The 25,298-nt window shown below is 44.5% G+C and overlaps 1 protein-coding gene across 1 annotated transcript; it reads left to right on the top strand.

The window, feature by feature from the left end:
• Positions 1 to 3,505: 3,505 nt before the first annotated feature.
• On the top strand, positions 3,506 to 25,298 carry OOEP (oocyte expressed protein). Its single transcript, XM_057494274.1, is given in 4 exon segments — positions 3,506 to 3,665; positions 3,754 to 4,155; positions 4,158 to 4,291; positions 25,077 to 25,298. Coding segments are annotated over 4 exon segments (918 nt in total).

Genomic DNA, 25,298 nt, shown 5'->3' on the forward strand with positions numbered 1-25,298 from the left:
GCTGACCCCGGGCGCCCACGGGGCCCCTGTGGCCGCGGGTGGTGGTGGGCTGGGCTCAGCCCCCAGCGCCCGCGTGGCGCCCCCGCTCCGAGGGGTGTGCGCAGCGAGGAGCGCGCTGCGGGCCGGTGCTCGTGCCTGCAGGCCGCCCCCGCCGGTTCCCCCCGCCCCCCCAGGGACCCCAGCCCTCCCCCAGGCCGTCATCACAGCGCTGCGCCTCCTCAGCTCTTCCGATGCGCGACGGGCCTGCAAGAGTACGTTTGCACCGAGAAACGCGGGAGGCCAAGCGAGGCGGGACGAGACCAACGGCTTTTCTTCAGCCCCCAGGCCGCCGGCCGGCCCCGGGAGGTGTCGGCTCGCCCCGGGGCCTGTCTCCAGGGCCTCGGGTCTGAGCCGCCGGCGCAGGAGGGAAGAGCGGCCGTAGCAGAAGTAGAAGCTGTGACCCGAAGTTTAAAGCAGGCGCGTGACCGCCACGTCCCACTCCTCGGAGGCGCCGGGGCCCGGCCTCCCCAGGCTGCCTGGCGCTCGGGGCCTAGTCGGACTGTGCTGATGCCCCACGATTCTCTGGAGACGTAGGGGCTCAGCCGGGGCGGCGGGGCTTCCCAGAGGGACGGGAATCCTGCCCTCCCGCACGCGCAGGCACAGAGGCCCTGCCCAGCGCCCCAGGCCCCTCCCTTCGGGGACCCGGCGGCCCGGGAGCCCCTCGACCCACGCGGGGATAATGCACGGCGTCGGCTCCTGCGGCATCGCCGACAGGCTGAGACCTCTCTGGGGGCCGCAAGCACGGTCCGCAGGGATCGGAGGCAGAGCCCCGCCGGCCTGCGCGGGGAAGGGCGTGCTCGGGTCCAGAGCGCTGGGGCCCGGTCCCGACGAGGCCGGGGGGAAGGAGCCCCCCTCGCTTCCCCGAGGCCCCAGCAGCGCCTGCGGGCGGGGCGGGGCCCCGGTCAGTCGCAGCCGCAGATGGGCTCGCCCGGGCGCGGACGTGGGCTCCCCAAATCCCGCGCCCGCCGGGTCAGCCTTGACGCGGGCCGGTAGCGGCTTCTTTGACGCCTCCCGCTCCGAGAGAGTCGGCATCTTGCTCTGGCCGCTTTCCCATTTTGATCGCCGCACGGCCGGTGCCACCCGGAGAAGCAGCCCAGGTAGGACCTGAGTTCTGCCAACCGCTCAGGCCGGCTGCCGGGCGCCCGTCGCGCACCTGCGTCCCGCGTCCCCACCTGCGGCGTCGGCCGCCGGCCCCATGGAGACCTCCCCACCCGCTGCGCGTTCCTCCCAGCTCCCGAAGGTTTTCCAGCGCAACGGGCGGCCCGGGTTGGGGGAACTGATGACGCAGTCTGCGTCCCCTCCGCCCGAGGAGGCGAGCGCGGCCTTCCCGGGATGGGATTCCGGTCTCAGTGCCCAGGGAGAGGATCCCCTCCGGAGGACAGCGATCCACGGAGGAGAAAAGTGCCTGGGGGAAGAAGTGGTCCAACCAGCGGCTTTGGGTTGTTGTGAGCCAGACTAACTGCTGCACGCGTTCAGCCAGGCTAGGGATTTATGGGGGGCTTTGCCGCGGAGGATCCCCGTAAAAGAGAGAACAGGGTGCTGTCTTATCCGCACCAGGAAATTGAATCTGGGAGAAGTTATCCAACTTGTCTATGGTTCAGGTCACCACAACCCACATAAACAATTCGTTAGAAGTGAGTTGCTGGGTAAAGAACATACATGCTGGGTAAAAAGAAATTTTCCTTGATTGCCCACAGCAGTGTGATCTCTTGATTGGGTTAAGGCTTTAAATGTTCATTGCTTCGGAGACGGAGCTAAATCGCGCTTACCTGAGGGTATGTCCTACACAGCTTAACTCAGTTGTTACGTCTTCATCATGCTTCACAGCATTTTTCATTGTAAGGATTGAAGATTACAAGTGAAGTAATGAGGAACACGCTTCTCAGTGAGAAATTACAAGCCAATACACTCACACACTTTATTCTCTGAACTCAGACCTCCTCAGACTGGTTCCTCAGGGCTAAGCAGAGAAAATGAAGGCACATGACTTGATGGATGTCTTCTTGGTAGTACTTTTTTTTCCTTTATAGGGTGCAGAGAGTTGAAATAACGTCCATTTAATCACACAGCTTTAAAATGTTGGAGTCCAAACGGGAATCCTTGGAGGTAATAAAGTGACAAAACTGATTATTCGGCAGATTATGCTAGATCCTAAAAAAACAAGCAATTCTGTTTTGAAGTTGGCATGAGATCAGCAAGTAAAACTCAAGGCTTGACAAATATAGGGAACTTAATACGGGGTCTCTGCATAAAGCTAGGAACCCAAATTACTATCCTTCTAAAATAAAACTAAATCAAAATAAGCTGCCATCCAGATGGGAATGGAAAAGAAACTTGTCTTGGCCTTTCTCAAGTATGTCTGAACCTAATAATTACCACAAACCAGCTTTGTTACTGACTCATGCTGTAGGTAGAGTCTGAAAAATTTCAGGATAATCTGAAGTGGCCTCAGGCTCGATGTATCCTCAAGAGAATGGCTTAAGCAAAAATTATCAATTTATAAAAAGATTAAACAATATCCCCACCTTACACCCAATTTTATAAAGTTAACCCCACATGGTTCAAGGATTTCAATGTTAAGATAGATACTTTAGCATTGTTAGTAGGAAGTATAGTGAGTATATTTAGACTCTAGGGCAGGGAAGGATTTCTTAATGTAAGAAATGCACTTACTATAAAAACTGATAAATCTTATCATATTAAAATTAAGAATTTTATTCATCAAATGACACTTTAAAGAAAAAGACAATTTAGAAGAAGATATTCACAATGCACACAACTGAAAAAGGATTAGTAAGAGATTGAGGGAGAATACATGAAAGGGGGAACTTTCATACATTATATCCTCAAGATTTTTTTTTTACAATGCATGTATTATATTGATTTTTAAAATTAAATTGGAGAAATAAAAATATCCACTTAAGTTAGATTCAATATCATCTCTCAGAGATTATTGATAGGTGTTGAAGCCTAGATGATGCACATGAGGGAATTCAGTACATTATCCCCCTTATGTAAACGACTGAAATTTTCCTTTAAACAGATTTATAAAATAAACACAATCTAGCTAATGGTAAGAAGAAAATAGTTTGTACTGCAGGTGCTATCTTTTCTAAAACAGCTATCAGTATTTCTAGAAGTGCACTAGAAAAAATTAAAAACACGGGTGGGATAATACACATCAGCTCCAGGACTGATTTCCTGAGGGAGGAAAGGAAAAGTGCTTAGTAATGTCTATGTGAAAGAAGAGAGAAGTGGGGCAGATTCTGGAAGCACCTTTAACATCTTGTTCAAGGGTAGGAGAGGGAGTTGATACATGGTGCTTGTTGCATAACTTTTTGAATGTGAAATTTTCCGTAATTTAAATTTTAAGTGAAATTAAAATTTATTTTTAAGAAACTAGAATGAAGTGTGCATCAACACTAGTCTCAGAATACTGGATATAAACGAAATTTGTCTATACTTGATGTTTTCTATAATACCCAACTCTGACGTTTGCTTTGAAATACGACACACTTGCTTGAACGACTTCCAAGCGGTAACCAACCAGCGCCATAAGGCAGCGGGCTGCAGGGGAGATTCGAGGCGTTTGCCCTCCGCCGACCTCCCGAGCTACCCTCCGGAAGGTAAGGAAGCTTCACTCTAGGCATCGACAGTGATTCCGGGGCAGCAAGGTCGCCGGCGCAAACCACAGTTCAGCTCTGTGCCGGGTAGCGGCCTTTGGAGCTAAGCCACACCTTACTCGGCAGGGACCACGGACAGGATTGGCAACCCGGCTAACTCAAACAGACCCCGGCTCCAGGTCCCAGAGGAAGTCCTGGCGATCGGCGCCGCGCGGCCATTGGTCGGCTCGGCCGGAAGAGGCGCGGGCGCCGCCGGAAGGAGCGGGGCTCTCCGGACCGTCTGTGGGCACGGGCTTCGCGCCTCTTGGATCCCGCGGGGCTGCGCGGTCGGGCCCCGGGACTGCTGGGGTGGTCGTGGTGGGTGGCGCTGGTGCCGCTGAGGCTCAGGGGGGCGAGTGGGTGCCCTCCCGGTTCCTGGACGGGCTGCTGAGGTTACCGCTTCCGCCACCACGGATTCGCACCTGGCTCTGGTGGTTCCCGGCGCAGGAACTGAGACACCCTTGCTGCTTTACCTGGAGGCGTGGCTGGCGGACTCGATCTTCGCCGAGCAACCCCAGGTGTGCTTGAGCTCCAGCGCCTCTGTCGAGAGAGGCACGGCAGAGCGGACTCTCCAGTCTCCTCGCCGGCAGGTGGGACGCCATACTGCGCGCCTCCCTCCTCTGGCCGCCCACCCTTCCAGCAGCACTCCTGCTGATCTTTGGCCTGGCCGCCCCTCAGTCTTTCTTTTACTGTTTAGGCTGGGACTGAGCCGTAATTTCGGACATGGAACACAGTTAACTCCTGGAACTTAGGCGAGATTACCATCTTCAGACAGCCCCGTGTGCAAAATCGGGTGAGAGTGTGCTCCTGAGCCTGGCGTCGGGGCGCTGGGAACATCGCGCCGGAGGCGAGGGGCTTTGAAACCCTGCATGTGGAGGGAGCCGCCGGCGAAGCACTTGGCGGTACCTGGCTTCCTTCCAGCCTCTCTTACCTTAGCCCAATTTTTTGCACTTTTCTAACTGCAGTGTGCAGGCAGCTGTCGAGTATCCCTTTGTGAGAGGAGTCCAAGTAGGGCCTGGAAAAGTAGGCAGAGATGTAACTCAAGCAAACTCACCACTGCCCGTGCCAACCTCAGCTTGGTTCCACCGCTATTTCCAGACCGAAGGTTCAGAGCCAAACCCTGAGAAATGATGTTGCCAACACCTCCCCTCACCTCCTCACCACTGTGACGGAGTAGTTTGGAACGGTGAGCATTTTTCTTTATCCATTTTTCTTTCATCAAAATGAAATAACTTGAGTTCCTGAAGGCCCTTGCATCAGGTCCCCAGACTTCCCAGTATCCTGTTGCCTAAGTATTGTCTGGAGCATTTCATTATGAGAACAGCCCTTGTGCTACTAAAGTTCAAGAGAAACAAATATCCTTAAGTCTGTATTATTTTCTCTTGTGTCTTGATGGGTAGTAGTTTGGTTATTTTAATGCAAATGTGAATTTGAAGTGCCATTCTGGTAAAGAAATGAATTTCCTTTTTGTCCAATGGCATAAAGATCTTTGCTCACTTAAAATTAAGCATATTTATAAACGATTGGCTCTGTTCATTCATGTCTGGATGTGAGGGGTGGGTAAATGGCTGATAGGTAGTGGTTTTATTTATTTAATTTTTTTCTGTCTACCATTTTGAAACTCTAAGGCTTCTATGATTTTATGGTCAGTCAGGCCCTCAAGCACAGGGGTGAGAGATGCAGGTTAGTGTGCTTTGGTTTTTTTTGCATCTTTTGTCCTCAAACTTGAAAGTGTGAATCACCACCTTGAAGACTTGCTAATACACTATTTCCTAGGCCTCTTCTCCAGGCATTCTGATTCACCACATTGGGCCCGTGAAGTTGCATTTCTAACAAGCTCACAGATAATGCTAGTGTGTCATTTCTGAGGCTCTCACTTTGAAGCTGGGCGTTTGGCCCCTGAGTAGAACCTAGCATGCGTTTGGAACTTGGAGTGGAGGCTCCCCCTTAGTACCTGGGCAGGCATGCCAACACACAGGCCTGGCCATCAGCATTCTTTTGGTTCACCAGAGAGCAGCTGCTAGGGTCCTGGCCACCTGGCTGCTGTAAGAAGTATAGTTCCATTGCATAAATAAACCATAATTTAGTTTTTGTTCTGTTGCTGTACCTTCTGGCTGTTTCCTACTTTGGCCCATAATGAATAGTGATACTATGAAAATTCTTGTACCTGACTTGTGTGTACATATATGCATTTCTATTGCTTATATATCTAGAATTGGAATCGCTGGGTTATAAGATGTCCATAAATTGAAAAATTTCAAGGGTGATTGAACCAATTTACATTTTTTCCAGCAATTTATGAGACTTCCAATTGCTCTATATCTTTATCAAGTCAGAATTTTCATTTTAGATGCTTTGGGTACCCATGCTACTGCATGGCAATTAAAAAAATTTAACTGCTTAGTTGGTTATAATTTATATACTATATAAAACTGTGAGTGTAGAATTCAAATTTTCTTTTAGTCAATTTATGAGTTGTGTCACCGTAACCACAAACCAGTTTTGGAATATTTCTATCACTCCACTCAGAAATTTCCCTTGTGCCTGTTTGCAGTCAGTCATTAATTACTACTGCCTATAGCCCCAGGCAACTATTCTGCTTTCTGTCTCCACAAAGTTGCCTTTTCAGAACATTTAATATAAATAGAGTAACAAGGTGTAGTCTTTGAATCTGACTTCTTCATCTACTTGGAGTATCTCTGCTTTTTGATCGGAGGATTCAGTCATTAGAATGTGTAATTATCCAATAAGTCACAATCACAATGTAAGTTGGTCACAGGGGAGGGTAGTACAGCATGGAGAATATAGTCAATGATTCTGTAACATCTTTCTACATTGATAGATAGTAACCACTGTAGAGGGGGTGATGATTTAATAGTATGGGTAAGTGTTGAACCACTGTTTTGTGTATTTGAAACCAACATAAGATAGTATATCAACAAAACTTTAAAAAATTTATTGTAATTACCAATATGATAAGAATGATTGGGTTTATGACTGTCATTTTGCTTTTTGTTTCTTACATCCTTTTTGTTATCCATTATTTTGTGTTAAACACATTTTTATATACCATATTAATGACTGTTTTTAAATGGTTTTTTATTAGTGTTGCCTTAAGGATTATAAAAATTCTAACTCATTACATTCTACTTCAGATTAATGAAAACTTATTTCTGATAAAATGTAGAAACTTTATTTCTTTACTTGAAATATCTACGAATAAACATAAACTGGAAAAAGCCTGAAATCAATGGCAACATTTGAAGAGAAAGAGGGAAGGACAGGGAAAGGAAAAACAGCTGAATACATGGAGACACTGTGTTCTTAAATAGTTGAATTTTGCATAGATGTGGTCAGTTCTTCCCAGATCTAAAAACTCAGTGCAATTCCAATTATAACTGCAGTCAGTTTTTAAGGAGGCAATACTGTAGGGTGAGAGTGAAGTCTGATTATAAAGGTGCTTCAGAAGGACTCCGAAAGGCTATAAATAAGGTTTTTGTCATGAAGTGTCATGAAAAACCCTGATGAGGAAGATAGTGCAGATGTTTATTAACTAAAGTTGAGGTACTAACTGAAGTATACAGGCACGTATAACTGAGATAGCCTGTCATATGCTCGAAGTTAAGTTCTTGAAGTTTTCCAGAGAATCCAGAAACAACTGAAGTTATTTCTCTCTGTGTACCATTATGCCTCTGTGTGTATCAAAGAATAAATACAATCTGATACCTTTGGTGAGCCCGTCCAAAGCCAGACTGTCCACACTAAACTGTCTGCTCTCAGCCAGTTGACCCTGCCTCCCAAGCGTGCAAGCAGGACTTACTCTTCTCAGATGGTCTGTAGTTTGCTCTCTTGCTTAGAAATCTTGCTGTTTGTGTGGGTGTTTCCCCATGGGTAGATCTAGGTTATATATTTTTGGCAAAAAAAATGAGATAAATCTTAGGTCTTTTTAGTACATCACATCAGGAGGCTCATGGTTCATTTTGGATTTTGTCCCACTCTTAGTTTTGAAAAAGGCCTTATTTTGATCAAAGGATGGAGTTGAGAAATTCTTACAAGGGAAATACTGCCAACCTGGTTTAACTAAAGCGGAGCTGCAGGAAGACCTTGCGGCAGGCTGTCGTGTGTACTCCACAGCTAAACTAAAAAGTCTACAGATTCTAGCAATAATGAACTTTTTCTCTGACGCCTGTAGTCAGCCTTCAAAAACCGTCTGGACTGCCTCTTTACTAGCTCTCATTTTACCTGCAAAAATGTACAAACAAAAGTCACAGGCACTCCTAAATGCTTCATTGGCCTGTTACTGCTGCTCAGTAACTTGAAAAGGAGAAAATCTGAGGTTCTGGTGCTGTGGGTATACTTAAGGGGGTGGGTGGGGATCAGCATTGAGTCAAGTTCTACTCTTATGTAGCCTCAATTGAAAGTTGGGTCTGCACTGATTTTGAGTCTTACATGTTTTAAATTCATGCCACATAATTTTTTTGTTTCTCCTATAATAGCCTATTATAAATTCAGCTTTGTCTCTTTATTATAAAATAAATACTTTAAGTCAGAGTGATTGTCTATTAGTGGTGACCAAAGTGGCATAATAGGCATACTGCTTCCCTGGACATTAGAGGTAGGTTTCCTTGAATGTTTAAAATGAAAGTTTCATAGCACTAAAATGAAGCTTGTTTTGCTTTGTTTTAAATCCCAGCACCCAGCTGTTAACAGCTGGCCACCTTCTCTTGCCCTCCAGCGGCCAGGAGCAGAGTGGGAGGGCAAACGAGGTGGAGGTGCTAATTGTCACCACAATGGGAACGACAGCCTGTACGCGTATGGAAGGAACATGTGTGTCTTGACATGACACAGTGTCATATGGGGAATGTGCTTCAGTTTTTAAAACGTGATAAAGCAGGCTCCCCGACGCTGTGGCCTCCTTCGCCAGCGCTGCTTGCGCCTCGCCCTGAGGGTCGCCGAGCCTGCAGGGCTGCCGTCCTGGCTCCGCCTCCAGGGTCTCCACCTCATCCGCCGCCAGAGCAGGGAAGCCTCTGCTTGCAGCCCCACGCGCGTCTAGGCCAGGGTTGGAACCAGGTCACCGCGGACCTGCGGAGCTTCTCCACTGAGGTCGGACTCGACGGGCAAAAAGCCAGATGCACGTGGTTAAGGAGCCCAGCTGAGCACCTGTGGCGGAGGTGGGGGGGAGCCTGTGACCTCTAGCGGCTTGAAGTCCAGGGGGGTCTCACATGGCCTGAGAGCAGCCCGGAGCGGATAGTGGCTGCTGGGCAGTGCCCTCGCCCCTCCCCCTCCCAATGATGGGCCTCGGACGCCAGGGGAATCCAATTCATCACTAATTCTTCATTAGGACTTCAGACTAGTGGGAAAAGGGCGACCCATCCGTTCTTTGCTCAGCGTCAGAGGCAGGACGTAGAAGACCGCTGTGGACACAGGCTTCCGTGGTAACCTGGCCTGGCTCTGGCCCTCACACCCAGAATGCCGTGGTGACCTAGTAGCTGAGCCCTGGGCAGCACGGGGTGCTCTGGCCCTCACCGCTGGGGCAGCATCTGGGGACCCCCGGGGCCACTGCCTCCCGGATGGCCGCGGGGGACCCCTGGGCTGCCGCCTCCTGGTCAGGGGCCTACCCTGAGCCTGGAAGAAGAGCACTGTGGGAAGACCGCACCTGTGTCCCTCTGCTGTCCACCAAAGGAGGTGCCCACGGCAGCCTCTGGGGTGGGAGTCCGGAACCTGGGAGCGTGGGTCCATTTGGCCTTCCAGATCCCTTGCAAAGAGGAGATCCTCTCCCAGATGAGCTAAATGAGAGAGACCACCGCCTGGGCACCGGCAGGAAGCATCAGGACCCCTCCCAAGGAACCCCTCACTGTTCCCAGCCCCATTCTTTGCACCCAGAGTTTGTGGCGGTAGGCAAGTTCATGGTGATCTGGATGCATCCTTCTGGCAATAAGGCCGGCCAGATACCAAGATCTCAGCCTCGCCCTACGGGGGCGCCACTGATTAACGTGAGGGTTGCGGCACATTTGACGTGCGGCATGTGCTATCCGCCTCGGCCTGCGCAGGAAGCAAAGGGTGTGAGAGGTGGGACTTGGGAGCCAGAAGCGGCACTGGACTGGGGCCGGGGCCACAGGAGAAGCTGCCCTGGGACGGGGCCAACCTGGGGGTGCAGGTAGCAGTGGGAAAAGGAGGCCACGAAGGCCGCCCCTCGCTGACCCACTCCCCGAAGATTGCTTCCATCAGCCACGCCTTGAGGGGACCTGCCCCGGGACCCAGTATGCGGACTGGAACCATTAGGGCCGCTTGGTGAGGTTACAGAGCACCTCGGTCAGCTTGCCTTCTCGCAGCTCCGGCTGCACAGGCTCCCGAAACCACTTGGGGGTAGCCACAACCCCGGGGAGCCTAGGTGCGATCCCCCGCAGGCGGCGGCAGTGCGCTGACCTGGGCCTCCGAGCGCTTTGGGGGCTCCTCTGCATCCGCGCCCCTCTCACTGGACTAGGCAGCCACGGCTTCTTCCTGAGCCCGCACCTGCGCGACGGAGAGGTTTCCAAGTAAACTGTGAAAGCTTATGGAAGGACTAAAAGGTTTGTGTTTTTTACTTTTAGGAATAAAATATTAATTTTCAAAGAAACCTCTACATGTTTGGTGCACAGAAATCATACCCAGGGCTTAAAACAAAAAAACAACGTCTTTAACCTTCCTCCAGCTGACGCACACACATCGGAACTGGTGTTCTCCCAATTCACTGATGGGATTGTGTTGGATCAGTGTTCAGACTGCTCTATTAGGACCTTGTGAACAGCTTTCATATCTGCATGTAGTTTACTATGATTTTGTGCACAGTTTTGTTTTTCTTAATGTGATCTTTTCAAATGTATTTTTCTTTTAAAACGGTGTATTTTTCTGTATACTCCTTTATCTCCAAATTCCCCCCAGCTGTGTACTTTCTCTCAGTACTTCCAAGCACAGCAGGCACTTGATCATTTCATCCGACAGTGTTGTTCCTGCGGCCTGGCTGCTCCGCCCTCAGCTAGTTGCTCTCACTCTCTGGGGAACCCTGTGGCTTACTTCAGCCTTTCTCCTGTTGACCTGGGCTCTCTGGGTCCCGTGGCCTAATTTTCTTTCTCTCTCTTCTCTATTCCTTTCCTTTCCTTTCTTTTCTTTTCTCTCTGTTGTTTGGGAGATTTTATTGTAGTAGCAACAGCATTCAGGTAAAAATCACTAAATTGATATATTACCATCTTCAGCATGGTCCCTGTGATTCCTACTTTATGATTTACCCTTTAGGAAGCTGGGGACGAACTAGCCGAATTTCAGGAAGGAAGCAGAGACTTAGAATCAGGGTTGGGCACACAGTTAGCTCAGGCTGAACAAAGAGCGCCTGGGGCCGTGAGCGAGTGGGCTGCGCTGCGTCCGCGGGAGCGGTGGACTGCAAGGACCGGGGGTGCTGGTTGACGGCTTTCTGCTGGACAGCGTGGATTACAGTTCTTAACAGATTTCAAAGCATGCTACCTTTAGTCAACTCGTTTACAGGGGGCAGTATCCTCAGAAAGATTCAGAAGAACTTGGATAAAGAGGTTGGATACTTTAGTGTTTCAAAAACCTAAATGTCCATATGCTCAAATAAAAATTCTTGTTAAGTAATTAATGCGTGTATACAGTCAAATGTCTAAGAATGCTGACAGCATTTTTGGTAGTAAACCTAAGCTAGATACTACTTGTATCTAGTTTTGGAACGGATGCATAAACAGTGGTACAGTTCTATTTAGTGAAGACCTGCAGTTGTAATATGGAAGAACCGTACAAGGAAGAGTAGAAGAAACAAGACACAATAATGTAGTATTAATCTGTTCATTATACTTGGGAATATGCAAGCTAAGCTATATTGTTTAAGGATGTATGTATAGGTAGTGAAAAGCAAAAGTAGTTATCCCAAGTGCCAGGAGAGTGCCTGCCTCTGGGGAGGAGAACTGTGATCTTGGAGGGTCATGCCAGGGGCCTCCCAGGTACGGGCCATATTCTGTCGCCTTGGTCGGTAATTACACAAGTGCTAGCTTTATGATTGCTCACTGAATTGTATATACATGTGCTTTGTTTATTCTTATGTATGCTTTGTTTCATATTAAACATTTTTTTACTATGTTTCTGAGTAAAAATATTCTAAAATTCTAAATAAAATATTTCCCCTAAAAAACAAAACACTAAAACGTCCAACCATTTAGGAGACTTGGCAATTATGATTTAGATCTAGATTTATGGATATGTGAAAATGCATATTCACAATCTATTAAGTGAAGAAGGAAATAATATGGACACTAATGTCATTACTAAATAGATGTGGTTAATGCGGGAAACAGCTCTGAAGAGAGGGCAGGGCATTTCCTGGCTGCTTTCTAAGGAAGCTCCGACTGCGGAGTTTTAGGGGAACATGTTGAAACCAGGCCAGACAAGGTCTCCAGGCTGTGAGGGTGCCGGCCTGGCCACCTCAGGGGTGCGCCGGGGGTAGTCAAAGGTGCTGCCCCGCTGGGCACCTGCCCCGTACGCCCCGGGTACACTCCTGGGCCTCCCGAAGGGGGCGCCATGTAGCGGCCACTAGGCCGGCAAGCACTCAGCAGGACGCAGGGGCCGAGGGGCGCCCAGGCCTGCAGGATTTCCCCTATGCCCCACTTGGACCCTTGCAAGGACCCTGTGGGTCCCCTCGCTTGCACTGCAGGCAGTGCCTCAGCCCTACAGGAGGCGACCAGGACCCTGCCCTCGGGGTCTGTGAGAGGCTGTGAGCCGGCCTGTCACCAGCCTCCCCACACGAGACCTGTGATTCCCAGCTCCTGGCGGTTGCTGGTTCCAGAGGTCAGCTGCTGTGAACAGCCACCTGCAGGTGTTTGGGTGGCTGTTTTTCTGTCTCACGGGAGTATACCTAGCAGAGGAACTGCTGGGTCATATGGCAGCGCCATGTTTCATCGTCTGGGGAGCTGTCAGATCGTCTGCAGAGTTGTGTAGGACTTCATCTTCCTGCTAGGAAAGTATAAGTGATCTAGTTTCTCTGAAGCCCCACCAGCTTTGGAGTTGACCAGTATTTTTAATTTTAGTTGTTCTGATAGTTGTATAATATCTCATTGTGGTTTTAATTTACAGTTCCCAAATGGCAAGTGATAATGAACATATTTTCATGCACTTATTAGCCACCTGTATTTCCTCAAGTGAAATGTCTCATCATGTCTTTGGCTTATTTACTAATTGTTTGATTTTTTTTTTTACTCTTGAGTTTTGAGAGTTCTTTATATATTCTTGATACTAGTCCTTTGTTGGTTATGTGCTTTACAAATAATTTCTCCCAGTTGTAGATTGTCTTTTTTTTTTTTTTTTTTAGTTTTCTCAGCTTTATTGAGGCATAGTTGACAAATAGTATATAGTTACAGAGTACAGTGTGATTATTTATTTATTTTTTTTAAAAAAGACTTATGGGTATGGATTTATTCCAAAATACCTATCACTGTATAAAACCTCTTTTTTTTTTTTTGAGAGGGCATCTCTCATATTTATTGATCAATGGTTGTTAACAACAATAAAATTCTGTATAGGGGACTCAATGCACAATCATTTATCAACCCCAAGCCTAATTCTCAACAGTCTCCAATCTTCTGAAGCGTAATGAACAAGTTCTTACATGGTGAACAAATTCTTACATAGTGAATAAGTTCTTACATGGTGAACAGTGCAAGGGCAGTCATCACAGAAACTTTCAGTTTTGATCACGCATCATGAACTATAAACAATCAAGTCAGATATGATTATTCATTTGATTTTTATACTTGATTTATATGTGAATCCCACATTTCTCCCTTATTTTTTTTTAATAAAATGCTGAAGTGGTAGGTAGTTTAGTGCTGTAAGAGAGCAAATGTAGATGATCAGGTCTGTGCCTATAGACTAAGTATTAATCCAAGCTAGACAAGGGCAACAAAACATCCACGGATGCAGATTTCTCTCAAAATGGGGGGGGTGAGGTTCTAAGCCTCACCTCTGTTGATCCCCAATTTCTCACCGGATGGCCCCCCTGCGACTGTGCCTGTCTTAGGTTGTTCCTCCCTTGAGGAGTCTTACCCATCTCTGGCTAACCAGTCATCTTTCGGGCCATACAGGGAAATGTAAAGTTGGTAAGAGAGAGAAGCAATATTGTTTGAAAAGGTTAGCTTTTTACTTCTTTGCATATTTATGCCCTGTGGCTTTTATGCCCAGCATTTGTCTTGAGGTATCTTTACCACTTGGAAGAATTATGATACTCGGTAATTTCGATATGAGGCACGAATTCTACTTAAGGGTTGTAATTAGGAAGGAAGAAGAAAAGCTATAGAAGTAGCAGGCGGAAGAAAACATGGGAAGATTGATTATTTCTTTGACATATCTTCTTGTAGAGTAACATAAGCATGTCAGGTTTTAAACTACTAATTAAATTATGCACACACATTAACATAATAGGAATACAGCTACATAACCAAAGCAGACCTACAATTACCAGCCATCTCCAGTGAAACCAAGAAAACCAGTTAGGCACCTTAGGCATTTGTGAAAACTTATCAATGATATGATGGATATTGTCTAACTGAATTTGAATAGTTTGAGAAAAATCAGACAAATTAAAACAACACTTTCCTGGGAACTGTTCACATCCCATATGTTCTTTTAACAGTAGATAGTCTGTAGTCGCAAGATTTTGGAGCGCTGCAACTTGCACTTCTCCTAATTCTTGGTTGAGTTCTGACAGTATAGATCCAGTCAAATTTGTTGTTTTACTGTATGCACAGGCCAGCTTAGGTATCTCCTTCTTCATTCCCATGGCAAGTCCAGGAACCGGTGGGATGAATGCAGCTACAACTGCAACAGCGCCAGGATCTTTGTTGAAGTTTTTTGATGATCATCTTCTGGAATGACTCTTCCAGAGGATGTTGATGTTAGAAGTTCTTCTTCATATCGTATCTTAATTCGTTTTCTGGGTAGCCAAATTAGGCTTTGATCCTCTGTATAAATGCAAACAAACCCTTTGCCCACACTTTGATATGCCCTTTATATCATCGTGAAGAACTTATTGGAGATCACCACACAGGAACTGCTTTTTTTTTTTAAGAGAAAGGAATATTATCAGAAAAATGTACTTCCATAGCTGATCATCTGATACCCTTTAAATGATCAAAATTAAGGGTATTTAAAGCATGCATTAATCGTTGATTTACAGTTAGTTTTATCCTATCAGGGAGTAATCCCCCTTTTATTTCTTTCTCTTTTGTTATCATTAATCTACAATTACATGAAGAATATTATGTTTACTAGGCTCTCCCCTATACCAGGTCCCCCCCACAAACCCCTTTACAGTCACTGTCCATCAGCATAGCAAAATGCTGTAGAATCACTACTTCCCTTTCTCCCACCCCCCATTATGCATGCTAATCATAATACCCCCTTTCTTCTCCCCCCCCTTATCCCTCCCTACCCATCCATCCTCCCCAGTCCTTTGAGTGTTTGGGGCTCGTGCCACCTTCGTGTGGGGCAGAGGGCTTTCTGCCTGTGGGGTTCTCAGGACTGCCATGCTGTGGGGATGCTGATTTTTACGATGCTAATGACAGACAGGTGATTTTTGCTATGGTAATGAGTGGATAATAGATTTTTTTGGATGAAGTTTAGGTCAGCTTCTCCTCCATATTGGAACCAGCCAGTTTTGGCCAGTCTGTTATTTACATTCTCAGTTCCCTTATTCCTGGAGAACAGCTCACAGGAATGTGTAGAATGTAAGCACCTGGCTGAAGGTCAGCACTGGCCCAGGTCCCCCGCCCTGCCCATGTCTGGCTGTCTCCCGACTCTAACACAATTTTAAATAACGCTGCAATAAATAGCCACATGTGTGTGTACTCATAAGGCTAGGTGTGCATCCTCACAATAGATCCCTAGAGGTGGTATTGCTGAGTTAAAGAGTAAATGCAATTGTAGTTTTGTTAGATACTGCCATATTCCTTTCCATATGTGTGGGGCCATTTTGTACCATCCTGACCCCACAATATATGAGAGTTCACATTTCCCCAAAGCCCTGTCTTCTGAGTGGATTAACATACTTTAGACTTTTAGGATAAGAAACGGCCTCTCGGTGCACTTTTGGTTTGCGTTTTTTAATGAGTGAAATTGAACATCTTTTCATATGTTTAAAAGCTGTTTAAATTTGTTTCTTGTGAATTGTCTGTTCATGACTTTTGCTCCTTTTCTATCAGATTTTTGGCCCTTCTCCCTGAATTTTAAAAGTTCTTTATATGTTAGGGATGTTAGCCCTCTATCTCTGATATATATTGCAAGTATTTCCTCTCCAATTGTCATTTTCTTTTGTTCCCTTGGAAGCCTGACCCCGTGGGGTCAGTACTCATTTCCCTTTACAGAGAAAAGGTCCCCTGATGCTTCCTCAGTGTGATTCCTCTTGGGGTCTGCCTGCACCCCATTCTCAGGCATGAACTCTTGCCTTCTCTATACCTTTATTCTCCAAAGAAACTCTCAATGTGTAACCACTTTTGTGTCCACTCTTAAATTCTTTCTCATCACAAGACCAAGGTCCCATCTCTGGTAAAAACTGAGCAATAGTGGCGACTCTGCAAATGCACAAACACAGGAGTGGCTTAATAAACTGCTCTAGGGGAGCAAAACTTGCCAGCACAGAATGTCTTTTTGACATTTGAGTTTATTTTTTGACATTTGAGTTTATTTATATTTATTAAGTCAAACTCATTGTCTCTGAATATTTAGTTGTACTTAGAAAGCTTTTCTCCACGTGCAACTAACAGAGGAATTCACTCATCTCTCCTGCAAGGACTTGTAGAGTTTCATTTTTTAACTTTTAAAACTTCTGTCCGTTCGCAGTTTATTCCTGTTTGTGGTTTGAATGGATCTAGTTTTCTCTATTTGCAAATGGCTATCCCCTTGTCTTAGTATCCCCTTGTCCTGATGGGTAGGAAAGCCTGTCTTTGTCCCAGTGAATCTGGTTTTATCATAGCCTAGATTTCTGTCTGTTGCATCTGCTTCTGTCTGCCCTCTTCCAATGGCCTGTCTGTATGTGTGCTGGTAGCACGTGGTTTCACTGATGAAGTTTTCAGTTCAGTCCGGCATCCCGGAGGGCTTGCACCCCGTCAGGGCTCTTCTGTTGCTATGTTTGCCTGGCTGTTCTTGCATGTGTATTTTTCCATGTGAACTTGAGTTTCGGTTTTTCTGGTTCTAGAAAAGAACTTTATTGGTATTTTTTTCCCTGATAACTCAGTGTAATTGTCAGGAATTCCCTTCCTTTTCCCCCCGGGAGTTCTGTTTTCTTGGCGCTGGCCAGAACCACCCCCTCCATCCCCAAATTCTAGAGAACACAGTCACGCTCTCTGAGTAGTACTTTTGAAGCTGTCTGTATTTATCTCTACCAAATCTTGACCATTGATGAAGCTTCCCTTCTATAACCTTGAGGTGGGCAAGCGTTGAGAGTTGTCCTTTAAGAAAATGGTCTTTATTTATTTATTTTTAAATTTTGGTATCATTAATCTATAATTACATGAGGAACATTATGTTTACTAGATTCCCCCCATCACCAAGCCCCCCCAAAAACCCCATTACAGTCACTGTCCATCAGCGTAGTGAGATGCTGTAGAATCACTACTTGTCTTCTCTGTGTTGCACAGCCCTCCCCATGTGCCCCCCCCACATTATACATACTAATCGTAATGCCCCCTTTCTTCTTACCCACCCTTAGCCCTCCCTTCCCACCCACCCTCCCCAGTCCCTTTCCCTTTGGTAACTATTAGTCCATTCTTGGGTTCTATGAGTCTGCTGCTGTTTTGCTCCTTCAGTTTTTTTCTTTGTTCTTATACTTCACCGATGAGTGAAATCATTTGATACTTGTCTTTCTCCGCCTGGCTTATTTCACTGAGCATAATACCCTCTAGCTCCATCCATGTTGTTGCAAATGGGGTAGGATTTGTTTTCTTCTTATGGCTAGTAATATTCCATGGTGTATATGTACCACATTTTCTTTATCCATTCATCTACTGATGGACACTTAGGTTGCTTTCATTTCTTGGCTATTGTAAATAGTGCTGCAATAAACATAGGGGTGCATCTGTCTTTTTCAAACTGGGATGCTGCATTCTTAGGGTAAATTCCCAGAAGTGGAATTCCTGGGTCAAATGGTATTTCTATTTTGAGCTTTTTGAGGAACCTCCATACTGCTTTCCACAATGGTTGAAGTAGTTTACATTCCCACCAGCAGTGTAGGAGGGTTCCCCTTTCTCCACAACCTCATCAGCATTTGTTGTTGTTTGTCTTTTGGATGTTGGCCATCCTAACTGGTGTGAGGTGATATCTCATTGTGGTTTTAATTTGCATTCCTCTGATGATTAGTGATGTGGAGCATCTTTTCATGTGCCTGTTGGCCATCTGAATTTCTTCTTTGGAGAAGTGTCTGTTCAGCTCCTCTGCCCATTTTTTAATTGGATTATTTGCTTTTTGTTTGTTGAGGTGCATGAGCTCTTTATATATTTTGGATGTCAATCCTTTATCAGATCTGTCATTTATGAATATATTTTCCCATACTGTAGGCTGCCTTTTTGCTCTATTGGTGGTGTCCTTTGCTGTACAGAAGCTTTTCAGCTTGGTATAGTCCCACTTGTTCATTTTTGCTTTTGTTTCCCTTGCCTGGAGAGATATGTTCATGAAGAAGTCGCTCATGTTTATGTCCAAAAGATTTTTGCCTATGTTTTTTTCTAAGAGTCTTATGGTTTCATGACTTACATTAAGGTCTTTGATCTATTTTGAATTTACTTTTGTGTATGGGGTTAGACAATAATCCAGTTTCATTCTCACATGTAGCTGTCCAGTTTTGCCAACATCAGCTGTTGAAGAGGCTGTCATTTCCCCATTATATGTCCATGGCTCCTTTATCATATATTAATTGACCATATATGTTTGGGTTAATATCTGTACTCTCTATTCTGTTCCACTGGTCTTTGGGTCTGTTCTTGTGCCAGTACCAAATTATCTTGATCACTGTGGCTTTGTAGTAGAGCTTGAAGTTGGGAAGCAAGACCCCCCCCCACTTTATTCTTCCTTGTCAGGATTGCTTTGGCTCTTTGGGGTCTTTTGTGGTTCCATATGAATTTTTGAACTATTTGTTCCAGTTCATTGAAGAATGCTGTTGGAATTTTGATAGGGATTGCATTGAATCTGTAGATTGCTTTAGGCAGGATGGCCAAAGTGGTCTTTACTTTTAAGAGCAGTTTTAGGTTCACAGTGAAATTGAGTGGGAAGTACAGAGTTCCATAAAGCCCCAGCCACAGGCTCACGTGGCCTCCTGGATGATTCAACACCCCTCACCAGAGAGGTGCATTTGTTACAACTGATGAACTTAGATTGACACGTCCTTATTCCTGAAAAAGTCCATAGTGCACATTGGGGTACTCCATGGAGGCGATAGTTAATAATACTGTATTGCATGCTTGAAAGTTGCCAAGAAAGTAGATCTTAAAAGTCCTCATCATGAGAAAAAACATTTTTTGACTATGTTTGGTAATAAATGTTAATTAAACTTATTGTGGTAAATGTTTCTCAGTGTATACAAATATCAGATCTTAATGTTGTATACCTGAAATGAATATAATGTTATATGTCAGTTATGACTCAAAAAGTCATCACCAAACCCAAGCTCATAAGTCCTATGACCCTGTTATCGCCTATGTTTTATTCTAGGATTTTACAGTTTTATGTTTTACATTTAGCTCCATGATCCATTTTGAGTTAATTTTTGTGAATGATGTAAGGTCTGTGTCTAGGCTCATTTTTTTTTTGTATGTGGTTATCCAGTTCTTCTAGAATTATTTGTTGAAAAGACTATCTTTTCTTCATTGTGTTGCCTTTGTTCCTTTGTCAAACATCAGTTGACTGTATTTGTTTGGGTCTGTTTCTGGACTTTTTATTCTGTACCATTGCTCTGTTTATCTTTTCTTATGCCAATAACACACTGTCTGGATTACAGTAACTTTATAGTAAGTCTTGAAGTCAGGAAGTATAGTCCTCTAACTTTGTTTATCTGAGTTTATTGTTTTTGGCTTAAATAACAGAAATTTATTTCTCGCAGTTCTGGAGGCTGGTAGTCCAAGATCAAGGTTTTAGTAGGTTTTGGTTTCTTCTGAGTTTATTGTTTTAATATCCATTTCTCAACAGCTTGGTAGATCATCTTATACACTTGTAAGCCATTTATTTTCTCTTTCTGTGAATTCCTAGGCATGTTCTCTGACCGTGTTCCTACTGGGATCCCCACACAGGTTTTGTTTATTTGTAAGGATTCCTTACATAGCCTCATATCAATACCTTCTTGTTTTTGGAGTTAAGTATCTTCTTAAAATCTGTCATCCATTTGGTAACGTTGTGATGTCTTTTTAATGGTTTTTAGTTGAGATATCATTGACATTATATTAGTTTCAGGTGTATAACATTGTGGGTAAAATTGTAACATTTCCAGAATATCTTGCCTGGCTTTAGTGTATTTGCATTTCCTAAGGGGTGGAGAGAAGTTCATTTCTATGTCAGTGGGTAATTACCTAGGCAACCCAGTGCCTGTCTGAACCTGAGAGGTTAGGGGGAGGGACTGGCTGGCTTGTTGGCTTCTTCTGGAGCAGAGGAGAGAGACGGCCTGGGACTCCTGTTTGTAAGCAATAACTGGGTTTTAAACTTCATTTGTCCCTTTGACTGATTTCGGTTTTTAGAGGTATTTTACCCCAGGATTTCCTCTCCCTGGACTTAACATGACTTGGTATTTATATATGTTATGAAATGATCATCACAGTAAGTCTAGTTAACATCCATCATCACATACAGTTACAATTTTTTTCTTGTAGTGAGAATTTTTATGACTGTCTAAAGCACCTCACAAATGTGCAATGTAGTCTTATTAACTATAGTACCTTACATCCTCAAGACTTATTTTATAACTGCAAGCTTGTATCTTTTGACTACCTTCATCTCTCTCCTACTCTCATCCCCTGGCTCTGGCAACCTCCCAGTTATGGAAAAGAAATTTAAGTATTTGGGGCATAATTATACACAAAAATAGTTTATCTAGAATTGGAATAAAACTGGGCATCTTGTATTTTATCTGGCAGTCCTGGCTACCTGGCTTTTCTGCTATTCCAGACCTTTTTCTTTGCAAGGGTTTCCTGTGAAGGACTGTTTGTATTAATATGCTTGTATTGTATACATAGCCAAATCTTTCTTTACATTTAGTTGGGGCCTAATTTTTTTTTTTTACATTAAAAAAATGATTTTTATTAAAAAATTTTTTTGATTCCTTCATTCACTCTATTTTATTTTTTTAAATTAAAGTATTTATATACAATCTTATGAAGGTTTCACATGAAAAACATTGTGTTTTCAGCATTCACCCTTATTATCAAGTCCCCACCACATACCCCATTGCAGTCACTGTCCATCAGCATAGTAAGGTGCTATAGAGTCATTACTTGTCTTCTCCATGCTGTCCTCCGTTCCCTGTGACCTGCCTATATTGTGGTTGCAAATCACAGTGCCCTTAATCCCCTTCTCCCTCCTCCCCACCCCTCCCCTTTGGTAAGTCCCTTCTTAGGGTCTGTGAGTCTGCTGCTGTTTTGTTCCTTCAGTTGTTGCTTTGTTATTATACTCTACAGATGAGTGAAGTCATTTGGTACTTGTCTTTCTCCATCTGGCTTATTTCACTGAGCCTAATACCCTCTCGCTCCATCCATGTTGTTGCAAATGGTAGGATTTGTTTTCTTTTTATGGTATTTTATGGTATCATATATTATATGGTACATATACACAATACTCCATTGTGTATATGTACCACATCTTCTTTATCCATTCATCTACTCATGGATACTTAGGTTGCTTCCATATTTTGGCTATTGTAAATAGTGTGATAAACATGGGGGTGCATATGTCTTTTTCAATCAGGGATCTTGGTTTTTTTGGGTAAATTCCTAGGAGTGAAATTACTGGGTCAAGTGGTATTTCTTTTTTTTCTTAGATAATTATTTTTTTATTGAAGGGTAGTTGACACACGGTTACATTACATTAGTTTCAGGTGTACAACATAGTGATTCAACATTTATATACATGACAATTCTAGGTACCAGCTATCACAATACCAAGCTATTACAATATCTTGACTATATTCATTACATCCCGGTTACTTATTATTTTACCATTGGAAGTGTATACTTTTTTTTTGTGTGTGTGAGGGCATCTCTCATATTTATTGATCAAATGGTTGTTAACAACAATAAAATTCTGTATAGGGGAGTCAATGCTCAATGCACAATCATTAATCCACCCCAAGCCTAATTTTCGTCAGTCTCCAATCTTCTGAGGCATAACAAACAAGTTCTTACATGGAGAACAAATTCTTACATAGTGAATAAGTTACATAGTGAACAGTACAAGGGCAGCCATCACAGAAACCTTCGGTTTTGCTCATGCATTATGAACTATAAACAGTCAGTTCAAATATGAATACTCATTTGATTTTTATACTTGATTTATATGTGGATACCACATTTCTCTCTTCATTATTATTATTTTTAATAAAATGCTGAAGTGGTAGGTAGATGCAAGATAAAGGTAGAAAACATAGTTTAGTGTTGTAAGAGAGCAAATGTAGATGATCAGGTGTGTGCCTGTAGACTATGTGTTAATCCAAGCTAGACAAGGGCAATAAAACATCCACGTATGCAGAAGATTTCTCTCAGAACAGGGGGGGTGAGGTTCTAAGCCTCACCTCTGTTGACCCCCAATTTCTCACCTGATGACCCCCCTGCGACTGTGCCTGTCTTAGGTTGTTCCTCCCTTGAGGAATCTTACCCGTCTCTGGCTAACCAGTCATCTTCCGGGGCCATACAGGGAAATGTAAAGTTGGTAAGTGAGAGAGAAGCCTTATTGTTTGAAATGGTTAGCTTTTTATTTCTTTGCATATTTATGCCGTGTAGCTTCTATGCCCAGCATTTGTCTTGAGGTATCTTTACCAACAAGTGGTATTTCTATGTTTAGTTTTTTTTTTTATTTTTTTTTATTGAAGGGTAGTTGACACACAGTATTACATTACATTAGTTTCAGGTGTACAACACAGTGATTAAACATTTATATACATGATAATTCTAGGTACCAGCTATCACCATACCAAGTTGTTACAATATTGACTATATTCCTTATGATATACATTACATCCCGGTTACTTATTTATTTTACAATTGGAAGTGTGTTTATATATATATATATATATATATATATATATATATATATATGTATTTTTTTTTTTTGTGAGGGTATCTCTCATATTTATTGATCAAATAGTTGTTAACAACAATAAAATTCTGTATAGGGGGGTCAATACTCAATGCACAATCATTAATCCACCCCAAGCCTAATTTTCGTCAGTCTCCAATCTTCTGAGGCATAACAAACAAGTTCTTACATGTAGAACAAATTCTTACATAGTGAATAAGTTACATGGTGAACAGTACAAGGGCAGTCATCACAGAAGCTTTCGGTTTTGTTCATGCATTATGAACTATAAACAGTCAGTTCAAATATGAATATTCATTTGATTTTTAAACTTGATTTATATGTGGATACCACATTTCTCTCTTTATTATTCTTATTTTTAATAAAATGCTGAAGTGGTAGGTAGATACGACATAAAGGTAGAAAACAGAGTTTAGTGTTGTAAGAGAGCAAGTGTAGATGATCAGGTGTGTGCCTGTAGACTATGTGTTAATCCAAGCTAGACAAGGGCAATAAAACATCCACGTATGCAGAAGATTTCTCTCAGAACGGGGGGGTGAGGTTCTAAGCCTCACCTCTGTTGATCCCCAATTTCTCACCTGATGACCCCCCTGTGACTGTGCCTGTCTTAGGTTGTTCCTCCCTTGAGGAATCTTACCCGTCTCTGGCTAACCAGTCATCTTCCGGGGCCATACAGGGAAATGTAAAGTTGGTAAGTGAGAGAGAAGCCTTATTGTTTGAAATGGTTAGCTTTTTATTTCTTTGCATATTTATGCCCTGTAGCTTCTATGCCCAGCATTTGTCTTGAGATATCTTTACCAACAAGTGGTATTTCTATGTTTAGTTTTTTTAAGAACCTCCATATTGCTTTGCATAACCGTTGAACTAATTTACTTTCCCACGAAGAGTGTAGGAGGGTTCAGTTAGGGCCTAATTTACAATGGTGATAATCAGTCAATTCTTTGTCATCTTTTAAGAGCATAGCTGAAAAATACAAGCACAGCCAAGGAGTGAGGATTTGACCACCCTTGTTTTACCTACTGACTGCCCTTTTAACCTAGTATATGCCCCCTTTCTGTTAAGAATGCTCACATTTTTGCGAATTGAGCAAATTTCTAGTTTCTGGAGATAATTCCACTGGTGGCCTCCAGGTGGCGCTAGAATCTAATTTTTCCCTATTGTGCGTCCTTTTCCGGGTGCCCCGTTTAGGAGGTAAATTGGCCTTCGTCTAAGAATTTTCCTAGGCGCGTTTTCGAAGCAGTTTTCATCTTAAAATTCCCCACAGGTCATCGATTGTAAATAGAAAAGAGTAAAGGGAGGACGTCCAGGTGCATCTACCAATCGTGATTCAGCACAGTGACTGTCAGGCACTTGGGGAGCCTGGAGGCGTCGGGGGCGTTTGGTGTCCTGAAAGATGGTTTAGGGAACTTCGTAGACAAAGAGCAAAAGCAATTCCTTTTCTTTACCCGGTCTGAAACTGACTGATTACTGTTGTTCTTAAAGAGCAGTGAGTGGAAGACTGAGAGCTTTATAGGCAGATACTATTCAAAAAAGTTTTGGTGAAGAGCTTTTTATTTGCCACTGAGAACGTTACTTAGCGGTCATCAGCCGTTGGGGTGGTTTCTCAGCCCCCTGCCAGGGGGGTTTGTACTGCCGTGACTTGAAGACTTGAGCAAGTCGAAGCGCTTGCCCCTGGTCAGAGCGGAAGGTCCTCAGGATGAGGTTGGGTGGCGGCAGGTTCCGGGGACACAGCGGGGCCCAGGGCCCCGGGGGTGAGGAAGCACCTCCCTTTCTTTCTTACCGGAGATGGTGTTTGGCACTGATAACAAGTGTATCTCTGATGGAGGGCATTGATATGCTGCTTTTCTTTATGCCTCAATAAAGACTTTACAGAGTGGTCAGCGGGATCGTGACACAGCAAGACAAGGCCTTTGGGGAGCATTTGATGTCCTCGTTCCCCTGCCTTCTGCCCTGTGGGGTGGCGTTGTGTGAATCCTGCTTTGCAAGGGGATGGCTGGGGACCTGAGTGCGTGCTCTCCTAGCTGCTACTCACCGAGTCCTTTTTCCCGTGCACAGGAGGAACTGCCCCGTGCGGCATGGCCAGGAGTCTCAGCCCCCCTGAGTCCGGCCAGGTCGGAGGCCGCTCTGCTCCGGAGAAGGGGAGCCCCCCAGCCACCTGCTCAAAGTCCAGGCAGAAGCCGGCAGGACCACCACGACCGCGACCAGCGACGAGGTGCCCCAAACCGCCGGCACTCGAGTCATCCTGGGCAGCGTCGGGACCCCCTTATGAAGCAGTAA

The sequence above is a fragment of the Manis pentadactyla genome, chromosome 16, assembly GCF_030020395.1.
Source record: "Manis pentadactyla isolate mManPen7 chromosome 16, mManPen7.hap1, whole genome shotgun sequence".
Taxonomy (NCBI): Eukaryota; Metazoa; Chordata; class Mammalia; order Pholidota; family Manidae; genus Manis; species Manis pentadactyla.